Below are 12,565 nucleotides of genomic sequence, written 5' to 3'. Positions count from 1 at the left end.
CTGTTCCATTCTCAACTACTACTTCTTCCTCCACGATGGGCTGTTCTCTACTCTTTGGCCTAGCAGAAATGCGACTGTTTTTCACTTTTCTCTTTACCGGTCCTGATTCGCGAACAGCAGAAGAAGATGCGATACTATCATTGTCCGATAGTATCCCTTCAGGATCTCTTGATTGAGATCTAGTCGATCTTCTGGGCGTGGTAGGTCGAGACATGATGATGTCTGATTGTCAGCATTTATCTAGATGAGAAGGAATGATTGAAAGCAACACCCCCTTCTTCCATTTCGCATTACAGACGCGTGCTACGTTAAGTAAATGCGTGGAGGAATTCTATTCACTACGCTAAAAACAAAGCACGCGTACAAAAACACAAAGAACATTGAAAGATTTTCAGAATGTTTGTTGTGTTCTTCATCATCCATATTGAAAAGGGTGGTGGATGTCATAAACTCAATCAAACGAGATGGCATCAGGATCAAAACCTCCTGCTTCACTGCAGCCTTTACGTGAAGTAGGAAGTAGTGTAAAGGCGACTCTGTCAAATCCTGCCGCAAACTCAGAGCCTCTCATTCCACTTTCGGTTGTGGATGCTCCAAGTCAAAGAGTTTACATTGCAAGTGCATTTGTCGCGATTCAGACTTACAAGCTATATTCATTTTCAGCTTCGATTTGGACAGATGAGGATTTCGCGTTGCTAGGGACCTTTCTCTTGCTCGATCTGCTGTTCGTCGTTGCTGTGTCTCGATTGCGTACTCCAAGATTCGATTATACCCGCAGCCGGTGGATAGTCATCTTCACTCTATTGGCATCGACAGATTGGATAGTAACAGGAGGATGGCGGTTGGTACTCAGTATGATGGCAAATCTACCCGTTCTAGGCTGGCTGGCCGATACATTCATCAATTCTTGGTCTGATACATTCAACCGACAAGTGAGCATTAGCGAACATCGTGTTCGTCTACGAGATATCATTCGACCATCCCACCATATTTTGGGTCAGCATACAATTCATGTTTTGCCCTATTCTACAGCAGCTTTCTCTACTTCCGCTAAAGGGTCTGCAGCTATTCCAGCCTGCTATTGCTTGGATACCGATAATCCCAAAGCAGAGCTTTCAATACCAATCCTCTTCAACAATACTGAGCCGCAATTTTTATCTTACAGTATTTCTCCACTAGGAAGCTATTCGGAAGAGGAAAAGACTGTGTATAACATAACAGTATCAAAAAATAGCCTCATCAGGCTGGGAGGGCATAGGAAAGAGTCAATAGATGGAGCAGAAGATCCACTGGATCTAGAACTAAACGATGCAGATGATGAAGCCGAGGAGGAGGAAGCACAAAAGTTGGCTATTGTACGACGTGGTGAATCGCAAGCACTTTCGTCAGGCAACAGGAATGGTAACGGCAGGGCGTTGTCAGGAGGGAAGAAAAGTGGTGGACAAGAAGTCATGTTCCATTTGCCTGTCAAACAACCTGGACGAGTCCGACTTGAAAGAGTTTTAGATAGAAATCATTTCGATGCAAGACTTTCAAGGAGTGAGATCTTGGTGGTAGAATGTCCAAAGATGGGCTTCAATCCCAGGAGTATTGCATCTACACCGTCGCACGGCAAAGACTTTTGTCCAGGAGATGCGGCCACAATGGATGTTTGGGTGAAAGGATTTGCACCATTAAAGCTGGACTATTCCCGGCTCATCGAACCGCAAAATGGAAGAGGGAGTGGTGACAGAAAGACCTTCTCCATATCACACATCTCAGAACCAGATCTAGAGCAATCTTCCGGAGATGATCAAGCAAGCGAATTGGCGGTCGCACTCAAAGGAGCTAAGCCTAGAAATAAACAGCTGCAGCATCTTGCACAAGCCTCTTCTCGCAACATTACTCTACCAATCACGATTGACACCTCAAAAGAAGGCAAACGAATTTACCATTTAGAGAGCGTACGAGATGCCTGTGGCAATGCTTTCGAACCTGATGAGAAGGCAACGAAGTATTTTGAGGACGTTCATATTCATGCTCGTCCAACGATTGTGTTTGAAAGATGCTCAACGGATCGTCCGATAGAACTTTTACAAGGTGGACCTTCTCGTGAAGTGGCTGTTCGTATCGATGGTGTCGAAACCGAAGATGGTCCCTTTATCGCAGAAGTTCAATTCGAAGGAGAGACTGAGACGTGGACCAAGAACGTGACGATGAATAAGCGATCTTCGATCACTATTGATAAGCCAGGAACATACAACCTAAACAAAGTTGGTGGACGATTCTGCAGCGGTGAATCGGGTGCTCAATGGACATGTCCGGCTAGAGTTGTACCGCCACCAACTGCATCGATTCAGTTTGATGCAATTCAAGATCCTTGCTCTGGTCCCGTCGGAGTAAAGGCATTGGCAGTCCTAACAGGCTCACCGCCGTTCCGAGTGAAGTACCGAGTGGAAAGAGAAGGAAGAACAGCTCGAGAGTATGAGCAGGTCATCAAAAGGACAAGAGAAGAGATCGAATTCCGTCCTAGCGCCGAAGGTGAAGTTACATATACCTTCACCGGCCTTTCAGATTCAAATTATCAGCAGATTGATTTGGACGGACCCAGTTTCACGCAAGTCTTGCACCCTGTAGCATCTGCATCGTTCGAAGGAGGACCACAAGCAGGCGTTGGGCCAACGGTAGCATTACAAAGCTGTCAAGGAAATGTAGCAAAAGCAAAAATCTCCATGGAAGGAGTTGGTCCATTTGAACTCAATTACGCCATTCGCTCCGGTAGCGGTGAGTTGATCGGCAAGAAGAAGGTGAAGGACATTAAAGACAATTCTTACCAGCTTGAAGTTGAGGTACCAAAACAAATTGCAGAAAAGGGCGGTAGCCTGATCGTTGCTTTGGACAGCATTAAAGATGCTAAAGGATGTGAAAGACCGCTCACTGCTCCTGACCTGACCATCAACGTCCATCGAACTAAGCCTAGCGTTTCTTTCGTCGATCCTAGACGGTCAGATATGCTGGAAGGCAAAGCGATTGATTTACCCATTCGGTTAGCAGGAGAAGGGCCTTGGACTGTACGATACGCTCACAAAGAGAAAGGCGGAAAGCCAGTTGAAGTCAAGCTTGACAAATCTGATTCGATCTTATCGATTTTGGAACCTGGTACATATGAAATCCTTGATGTACATGACCACCACTGTCCGGGTGTGGTCTTGAAGTCAAGAGAAACCCACATTGTAACAGTCAAAGCAAGACCGACTGCTAAATTTGAAGAACAAGGGCTACAGAAAGTAAAAGCGGATATTCTCAGTAGACCGCCAGTCTGTTTGGGTACGCCTGATTCTGTGGGTATTCAAGTCAATGGACATTTCCCTGTCGCGCTTTCCTATCGACATGTCTTACCTCAAAATTCACAAGCAAGTGAACATAGCTTCAATGCAGCGCAAAATCGTACTTCCTTACAATTGGATACTGAGGTTGAAGGAAGGCATGTATATGAATTATCCCAAGTTGGCGATGCCGTCTACCCTTTCAAAGCGTTGAAGGCTGGAGATGGTACTCGTTTAGAACAAATCGTTCATCCACTACCGTTTGCCGCTTTTGCCCCCACGAGCAATAACGCTGGAAGATCGAAACATGTGTCGCTTTGTCTTGGAGAGGCGTTGAGTAATGCGGATAAAGATCGTGCTGTACCACCAATCTCGTTGAGCGGCAAAGCACCATTTACGCTGGAATATGCTATCAAAGACAATACTGGAGCAATTCGAACAACTCTGACGAAGAGCGACATTACTACGCACACCTTCAATCTCCAGATCCATCAGAGTGATTTCCCTTTCGATAGAACAGGAAAGTGGAGTGTGGATCTAATCAGAATCGTAGACGGAAATGGTTGTGAGCGTTCACTGAATAGCGGAGAAGGTATCGAATCCGGCATTTCAAGCAAGCAAAAATCAAATATGGAGATTGAGGTGGTAGAATCTGCCAATATTTCTCCCGTTGGAACACGGTCAGATTATTGTGTAGGTGAAACGATTGATTTCGTTTTGCAAGGTTCATCTCCATGGACTGTGACGTATAACTTTGAAGGAAAGATTTCTCGTGCAACGGTCAAATCTACAACATTTTCACGTATTGCAGAACAGCCTGGTACTCTGCAGGTAGAAGCGATTTCTCATCAACATAACCGTTGTGAAACGGTAGTAAAGGAAAAGGTAGGAATGCAAAAAGTTATTCATGCCCTTCCAAGCGTTCATATTCGTGAAGGAACTCATTACGTTGAAGATTTACGAGAAGGCAATCAAGCGGAGATTATGTTTAAATTGGATGGTGAGCCACCATTTAGTTTCACATATCAACGTACACAAGCTGTTGATCGATTTGCAAGACCAGAAGTATTGGAAACACATACCGTCACTGGGATTGAAGAGCATTCATTTACCATTCAAACGGCAGAAGAAGGAACATGGAGCGTGATTTGGTTGCAGGATAAATGGTGTGCAATCAGTATTGATATGGGACAAGATGGAAAACGATCAAAGAGGGTTGAAGGACAACCGAGAAAGATGATTGCTCAATCATCCAATTGAGAATGTATTGTAAGATTTACTGAGAAAAAAAGTATTTATGACCAATCCCATGGAAATGAAAATGATGAGCACAGATCGTTTTAAGCTCGATTTGCTTTTTCAATCGAAGGTCAGGAGATAATTGGCTTGGCGTTAACTCCGTGGGGCACTTGCGCCCGGTAGGCGGATTATTTGATCGGATCCGCATTAAGAGCCTTTTTGTGTAAGCAAGCGTGTAAAACAGACTGTGGTCGTGCACTTCTGCATACAAGATCTGCCTTGCACTACGCATAGTACGGAAAACCCTTTTATGTTATTGATAAAAACGCGGCTGAAAGAACCCGGTTGCATGCATGAATGGCATTAACCCTTTTGTGTGCAGCTGATAAAGATTACGTTTCTTATGGCTTTTCTCCTATAAGCCAAACCAAAGATCAATTTCAAAATAACTCAACCACCGGAATATGCACACACACACACTCCAGTTTTAGAAGCTGATCATGATTTACCTCTTTTAACTAAGAAACCATCATCACTTCACTCCATTCAACATTCTTTACTCCACAAATGTTTCGAGTAAGATCGCCTTCGTTGGCTTCATCAAGAAGTCTGACGAACACAAAGCGATCACGTTGTTTTGGTTTGATTTCGAGTAGGGTTGCAACATTATTACTGGCTTTGTTTGGCTTAATTGCTCATATGCAAACATTCAAACATCTTGAAATTTTATCAGATTCATTCCCACAAATACCCCATACACGAAATGGAGTTTTACCCGCTTCCGTTCCAATTGGATTATGGACCGATCACAAATACGCAAACGGAAAGAATGGTCCGAGACCATCAGTAATCATACGGCCAAGCGTTCCAGCAGACGTGGTTTTGGATTCAGAGATAAATATAGTCAACAATGATCAAAAATTGAATGTGGCTCAATCACAAGCTTCGACGAACAAGGTGAATGCACAGTCCTCATCTGCCGGTATTGCATCGATTTCATGGCCTACATCAGATATGACCGGTTCAAGTACCCTTTCAAAAGCAAAGAATGCGGCAGCAGCAGCAGCAGCGATGTCGAGCGAAGATATGATTGCAATGGTGAAACCTACACTTTGGTTTAACATGCTACCTAAACGTCCAATGGGAGAAGAGAGAGCAACACCCGAAGAAGCGGCAATTTGGCGTGCACAACTCAAAGATCAAGACGAAGAACGAAAAAGCTGGGAAGCTGCACGTATTCTGACCACGATCATGCGTATCTATTCAATCATCAGTGCACTTGCTTGTGTGTTCGGCGTATATGGTGTTGTGAAGTCCAACTTGCTTGCAACAAGGTTGTTCTTCGTCTCTTCGTTTATCGACCTTTTCTTATTCACGCTTTCGGTCATGTCGCTGTGCGTTATCGTCACTTACCCGGAAGTTAGGGCAATGTTGTGCGAACAAATTTCGTCAGGAGAGTTGCATTCACTCTTGAACTATATGCGCGTTACAGATTCATCTTCTTCATTTGATTCAAGCACGACAAAAGCTTCCGTTACCCTTTCTGATTCAGCAAACACAGTTCTTCCAGCGGCAAATTTTATCTCTCGAAGCGCTTCAGCATTTTGGAAACGTGCTTCAGTATCCGATGGCAGCAATGGAAATTCTTCTGGTCATGTGTATTGGTGGGATATGCTATTTGACGATATGCTGGAAAATGAAAGTTGCGATGACATCTTCCTTTCGGTTCTGGTACCGATCGGCTTGTTTGCTTGTTTAGCTTATATTGCCGTCCGTATTCATTTCTTGATCGTCATTCGCGCTTATTATACATCCCTCATTCGTCAAGCAGTAGGATTGTATCTCGAACCTTCACTTTCGAGCATAAAAGATGGTAGGAAATATTCTACTTCATCATCATCTTCTTCAACGATTGTCGAGATGGGCAATTCCCGTTCGAATGCATCTATTCTTTCGGAAAAGGCCTTGAACGAGAAATTGGCATGATACCTCGAATTTATCATTGGCATCCTTGGGCATACGGTCACCTCAACTTCACTTTGTATTATAAATGCTTTTTCCACCTTCTGCTCGCTCTTACTTCATAAGAAGTAGCTCATATACTCGTTAGCTGAGCAAGTGTTTTCATAGTTTACCCGTCCCGATACCTATTTCCCATCATTTGTAATTATAGTCGCACCCCCGGTGAAATTAAAAATGCTCAATGTTCTAGTCTGTAAAGTGTAACGAAGCTATGTGCAATACGCTGAGGAAAGAATGGTGCACCTTTTGTCACTTCAGCACGTATTACGAGCAGTCGAATGAAAGATACGCTCAATACCCGGCATTGCAAGAAGACAGCTTTCTAGCTTGAAAGAGAGCGAAGGAATAAATTGACAAATACTGATACATACATTGGTTGATAGCAAACCTTTTCACTTCTCTCCAGGTCGCTTCATCCCTCTGACTCTGATCCCGTTCTGGACACGAGGACCCCAACCGCGAATCGTTTTCTTTGGTTTGATGTCGTATGCAACTTCTGAGGGATGTTGACCTTGTTTGAAACGTTCTAAGCACCAAAGGAAATACCTGTACACGAGAGAGAGAGAGAATCATCATCAGTAAAGGTCGAAAGGAGAATTAAGTTGTACACCGTAGCTGCACTCACCGCCTCTCTTTGACTGGAACACCGGCTTCCTTAAGCTTGAAGCCATTTAATCCCAGCAAGCTGTCCATCGTACCTTCTTCACCTAAAGCGGTCAAGATGGTTTTCAAATCTCCTCTTCTGGGCTTTGCGATAGCTGTAATAAAATCTTCCGGCTTTTCGATCGGGGCTGAAAAAAAAAAGAAAGGATTGAATAAAAGAAATTATGTGTAAGTTTCGAGACTTTACCTAAAGCATCGTATTGGAACTCACTTCTTCCTCGCTTTGAAGCTCTGAGAATGTTTCCTGTGACAGCTTCCGAACCTCTTGAACTGGTTTCTGCTATTGCTTCTTGTTGTAGTATAGAAGTTGCTCTCCATTGCGAATTTGTCGATGAAGAGAACAGAGCTCTTTGACCGAATGTGGTCCGTTGTGTATTCAGAGACGTCCTTGCGATACGGACAAACGAAGACGCCATGATTGCGATATGTGTATATAGTCAGATAGGAAAGGATGAGAAGAATACTCTTTTGGCTGTAAGACAAAAAATCCAATTAAAATTCACGTGTAAGAGGCTGAGATGTGATTGGCGTTAAGAGGCGCTAAGAGTAAAGGTCCGCTTGTTCTTTAGCGTAACATTCCCGCCCGCGCCGCACTGTTTGAAGGTGAATGGTGGAGAAGATAACGCTCGGATATGAGTGTTGGACATGTACTTTCATAGCTATCAACTTCATCATGGCTCATAGACGATTCGGTGCATTTTATGCCCGATCATTCGAGCGAAGACCATGGCTAACGCTAGCGATTGCTAATGGAACCTTGGGAGCATTGGCTGATACGTTAGCACAAACATTGGAGAAGTATAATGGCAAGCCAGCCAAACAAATACCATCAAAAGAGGACGTCACTCAAAAATTAGAAGGAACACAAAGTCAATGGGACTTCGCTAGAACAAGTAGATTCTTCGCCTTTGGTGTGGGTATGGCACCTCTTTTGGCCGAATGGAATAAATGGATCGAACATCGATTCCCACTACGATCTTCAGTAGGAGCAGTAGCCGGTAAAGTCAGTTTAACAGCTTTGGGAAAACGTGTGGCAGTTGATCAAATTGCCTTGTGAGTATCTCATAGATTGTCTGGTCTTTTCTCGTACACTAACTCATACACCCTCTATCAGTGCCCCTTTTGGTCTAGTCTGCTTCGTTGGAGCGATGGGTTTCATGGAAGGTCGTTCAGTCCAAGGCGTTGGTCAAAAGTTCGATGAGATGTACATGTCTGCTTTATTGGCTAATTGGCAAGTTTGGCCTTTGGTTCAAACAATCAACTTTCGTTTCATGCCTTTACGTTATCGTGTTCCATTCACAGGAGCAATCGGAATCGCTTGGCAAGTATTCTTAAGCATCTTGAATGCTAGCAGGAATAAAGTTGGAACGGTAGAGCAAGGCAAGATTGGTGTAAGTGCAAATTGATCCATTGAACAGAGGTATCTACGATGAAAACTGAAAAGAAAGGCAAGGTATATGAATGTACACAAACAAGGAGAGAAGAAAGGAAAATGACTTTATCTAGAGTTTCACTACAAATACACCGCTTCAAGATCGTCCAAAGCAGAAAAGGGCTCCGATTCTGCTTTCATTTGGACATCCAATGCTCGATCTGAGCCATCCCCACCGTTCAAAACGGCAATCAAAGTCCACCAGGCTTGCCATGAAACAGCAGGAACGATGATATTACCATTTTGTACTTGGCTCAACCAATTACGCCAAACGGTAGAACTCCAAACACCGTCAGCCGATGGATAAGGGCATGGCATTGCACGTTTGCGAGCATCTTCGTCTTGTTCGTCAGGATGAAATGTTTGACTACTCGAAACGATTTTACTGCCCGGAGCAGGGAACCTTCGACCCACGATTGGGCTACGGAAAACACACATTTCCATATAATCCAATTCCCATGCTGATGCATGAGTCCAATCAGAAGTTGCAATTTGCTCCAAACAATGAAAGAGGGAATTAGCCGCTAAAGTGGTTGCTGTGGCAAAATGATTGCCAGAAAGTCGACTTCTGGACCAACGATATTCACCAATTTCTGTGCCGTCCGGTCCAATCGGCAAACCTTCAGGAATTCCATGCCTTCTCCTGAAACCATTTTGTTTGTTTAAGGCATCTTTGATTACACAGCGAGGTACTTGGTATGTTGCTCGGCTGACGTACTTTGTCTTTCCCATATCGAAATTGGAATCTACAAATCCTGAATCAACATGTGAGCCCACTTTGCCTTGTAGTATATCATGACCATATTCGCCTGCCATTCCATTTCGTACACGCGTGGTTTCATATTCCACCAGCCATCTTGAAATGCTACGTAACAATTCTGCCCAATCTTGCCAGCTTCGTGTGTCTGAATCAGCAAAAGGAGTTTTCAATTTGACTTCTTGATCTGAGTTTGTTTCTTCTGGATTTTCTTCTTCCAGTCCAGACTTTTTCTTAAGCCAATTACCAATCTTTGTCAAATTGTTGCTCTGATCTTTTTTGCCTTTCACTGAAGCACTTTCTGAAGGGCCAACAGCATCTGAGCTTGCTTCCGTGGTCAAAGCCAATGATGCCAACTTCTCTCTTGCAACAATTTCTTCATTGGTTGGCGAGCCTTGCGTAGTCACTTTTGCGTCATTGGTCTCTGTAGGATTTCCTGCTACTGCTTGTGCCCAGTTCTGTACTCGACTTTTATCTGCTTCTTGCTTTTTGTCCAACTCTGCTGCTCGTCCTAATGGTTGATAAGATCCAGAGCGTTCACTTCTACTTCCTTTACCGTAACACAAATCCATAATTCCATTCCATCCCAATCCTTCAGAAAGCGCACACGCAATACTGATCGGCAATGGGTCCACGGAACCAGACAACCACCAAGATCCCGCTTCGCTATTGCGGAAAGGTGCCAAAAGAGCTTCAATTCGCTCTTGGTCTTCTAGCTCGATCGAATCAGGTGGAGTTTGAGCATTTGGAAAAGGCGAAATACCAGCAGAAGCAGAACCTTTTGGCGTACGTGCAGGACTTGTCATCGTCGGTCGAAGCGTTTGACGCAAAGTCAAAGATGTATTTGCTGCTTTACGCCACAAATTCAAGAAATCGTTTCCTTCGCCTCTTTTCCACACATCCCCTGTGGCTTCAGACGAAGACAAAACGACGTCATCTTCATCACTTTGAACTGGGTTAGTAGAAAATACTGTACCCTCTTGTACTGGCCTCATACCTGGCGCAGGCTTAAAGCCTAGTAAAGAGTTAGCGTTTGCGGAAGAGGAAGCCCTTCGCTTAGACAATGAGCCAAAATGATTAGACGAGGCAATACTGCCTTCATCATCGATCATATCGATCGCTTCTTCATTCGACATATCTGATTGAACAGTTTGCGATCGGCGTCTGTCAAGATGATTGAATGAAAAGCCAGAAGATCCTTGTGCAGGAGCGTCTGACGTAGGTGAAGCAACTGTTGGTGGTGGTTGTGTACCGGTACTTGTATTCAACACCAATTTTGCAGTGGTATCTTGCTGAGGGATAATTTCATCCGTACTTTGGCTACTCATATTGCTGGCGGAACGATTGCTTCTCGTGGAGCCTGATCGAAGGCCTTTGAAATCCATTAGCTTCTTAATCATTGATGGCCTCCTGACGGCTTCACCATTTTTGGAAAAGCTTCCAACCTTAGTAGCATTGCCAGAAGCCTTGGCTCTAGCATCTGCGGACTCTGGGCTTGTGCCAAACTCAGAAGTAACGGATGTCAATGCGGCACTACTATTTGTGAATGTTCTTGAACTCTTCTTATCTTTTGCTCGAGAAGATGGAGCGGGAGAGCCATTTTGGGGCAGAAATCCTGATCGATTCTGATGGTTCTCGTCGCTATCCTCAGACAATGCGTGTGATCGAAAGCTGTCCGGGCTACCAATTGGATGAAGAGAGAGGCTGTCCGAATGCGAATGATTGGATGACGTATTGGAGAGAACCCTATGTACGCCTAAAAACTCTGACGTATATTTTTGTGGGGGTGATGCGGTCAGACGCTTGCTTATCGTGGATCGAGCTGAGCCTCTTGTCATAATTGGTGGTCGGGGTGGAGGAGGAGCTAGTCCGATAGAATGAAGATCCAAGCGTACTTTGAAGCGTACAGCACGACTTTCTACTCCTTCCTTTCCGACAACAATGATTTCTGGTTGACGAGGTTTAAAGGAGGTGCCTGTTGGGTCTCCCAAGCTTCCTTCTTCATACTCCTCCTGTCCGACCACCTTGCTGCTCTTTCTTCGTTTAAGGTTGAACAGATTTGCAGCACCTGAACTGGAAGCCACACTCGGTCTTCGTATATCGTAGTCATACTTGGGAGGTGATATGCCAGTATTTTGACTGCGTGTAAAGCTGCCTCTCTTTCGTCCGGATATTGATCGTTGCAATCCACTCGATTCGTCTTTGATTCTTCCGTTTGTGTCAAATCGAGCATCAAAGAATGCTCTCAAATTGGCGAAATGGGGATCTTCATCTGCTCCGTCTAGCATTTCGATCAATTGACCCCAAACAGGAACGGCGTCCAAACATCCTGTTCGCTCTAAAAGCATAGAAATCATCTTGAGTGAATGCGGAGGAACATGACTCGTATGTTGTCTTAGTCTATGCATTCCTGCTTTATAATTGCTATTGGCCGAAGAAGCGTCTGAGTCTTCACCATTGTCATCTTGATCGGAAGATGCATTTGATGAATCTTGTTCGGCCAAAAAGGATTGGTGGGGCAACGGCTTCAAATGAAGGGCGAATGGAAGAGTGAATAGATTTTCCAAGGGAGCAGGAGTGTCATCATTCAAGTAAAGTTCAGGATCCAGTCCATCCATCGTATCTGATGACACCATCCCGCTTGGTTGTCCAGGGTATGTCATCTCTGTGTGAATAGCAGTTGTTTGCAAGCCACCTTTACTTGTTGTCAACAATCAACCTCGATTGCCTTATTGAGATTACAAGAAGTGGTGGCGTGTTGATTTGTGATCCATTCAATTCTATCTCGTCTTTGTGTGGTGAAATGTCTGAAAGGTGTGTCTGAATGCTGTGATGGTTGCCGATATGACGATGACTGATTGGATGTAAAGAATGAGAAAGTATGAATCAAAGGGAAGGAATTCGGAATTAATAATGTGTGCCCACAATACACCCAAAGTTAAAAAAGGGGATTTTCGCGGGGCGCACCGTAAGTTTAAGGCACATTAAGGTAGCGACCGAGAACATTAAAGAGGCCGTAACAGCACAATGACATCTGTTGTATAACTTAAAACACGCTAAGGAACGAGGCAATACTGCAGTTTAATCTATCGTTCGAACGGCTAACTATTTTTGCTGCTAAAATTAACCCTCTTTGTTGCTAGAGAG

General features: G+C 44.2%; 5 protein-coding genes across 5 annotated transcripts; 3 read left to right on the top strand and 2 right to left on the bottom strand.

Moving 5' to 3' along the window:
- Window positions 1-857: 857 nt before the first annotated feature.
- FA14DRAFT_121639 (uncharacterized protein) lies at window positions 858-4,565 on the top strand (the record flags this gene model as incomplete). Its single annotated transcript, XM_025496474.1, has 1 exon — window positions 858-4,565. The coding sequence occupies one exon, from the start codon at window positions 858-860 to the stop codon at window positions 4,563-4,565; it is 3,708 nt and encodes a 1,235-aa protein (XP_025355164.1).
- Window positions 4,566-5,744: 1,179 nt separating this feature from the next.
- Window positions 5,745-6,368, top strand: FA14DRAFT_110662 (uncharacterized protein; the record flags this gene model as incomplete). The annotated part of the gene is made up of 1 exon (XM_025495920.1): window positions 5,745-6,368. A coding segment is annotated over one exon (624 nt), but the record flags the coding sequence as incomplete, so codon positions are not given.
- Window positions 6,369-6,899: 531 nt separating this feature from the next.
- On the bottom strand, window positions 6,900-7,669 carry FA14DRAFT_160282 (uncharacterized protein). The gene is made up of 3 exons (XM_025498602.1): window positions 7,441-7,669; window positions 7,192-7,357; window positions 6,900-7,112 (listed from the first exon to the last, which is right to left on the bottom strand). The coding sequence occupies exons 2-3, from the start codon at window positions 7,257-7,259 to the stop codon at window positions 6,959-6,961; spliced, it is 222 nt and encodes a 73-aa protein (XP_025355162.1). The 5' UTR covers window positions 7,260-7,357; window positions 7,441-7,669; the 3' UTR covers window positions 6,900-6,958.
- A 233-nt stretch (window positions 7,670-7,902) lies between these two features.
- Window positions 7,903-8,662, top strand: FA14DRAFT_154294 (uncharacterized protein; the record flags this gene model as incomplete). The annotated part of the gene is made up of 3 exons (XM_025497670.1): window positions 7,903-8,282; window positions 8,344-8,620; window positions 8,648-8,662. The coding sequence occupies 3 exons, from the start codon at window positions 7,903-7,905 to the stop codon at window positions 8,660-8,662; spliced, it is 672 nt and encodes a 223-aa protein (XP_025355161.1).
- On the bottom strand, window positions 8,382-12,401 carry FA14DRAFT_160280 (uncharacterized protein). Its single transcript, XM_025498601.1, has one exon. It carries the CDS (start codon window positions 12,034-12,036, stop codon window positions 8,743-8,745), a length of 3,294 nt encoding a protein of 1,097 aa, XP_025355160.1. The 5' UTR covers window positions 12,037-12,401; the 3' UTR covers window positions 8,382-8,742.
- Between the last annotated feature and the right edge of the window lie 164 nt (window positions 12,402-12,565).

Source organism: Meira miltonrushii (genome assembly GCF_003144205.1).
Source record: "Meira miltonrushii strain MCA 3882 unplaced genomic scaffold FA14scaffold_2, whole genome shotgun sequence".
In the NCBI taxonomy this organism is placed as follows: Eukaryota; Fungi; Basidiomycota; class Exobasidiomycetes; order Exobasidiales; family Brachybasidiaceae; genus Meira; species Meira miltonrushii.
This window is presented reverse-complemented; position numbering and strand designations above follow the sequence as displayed.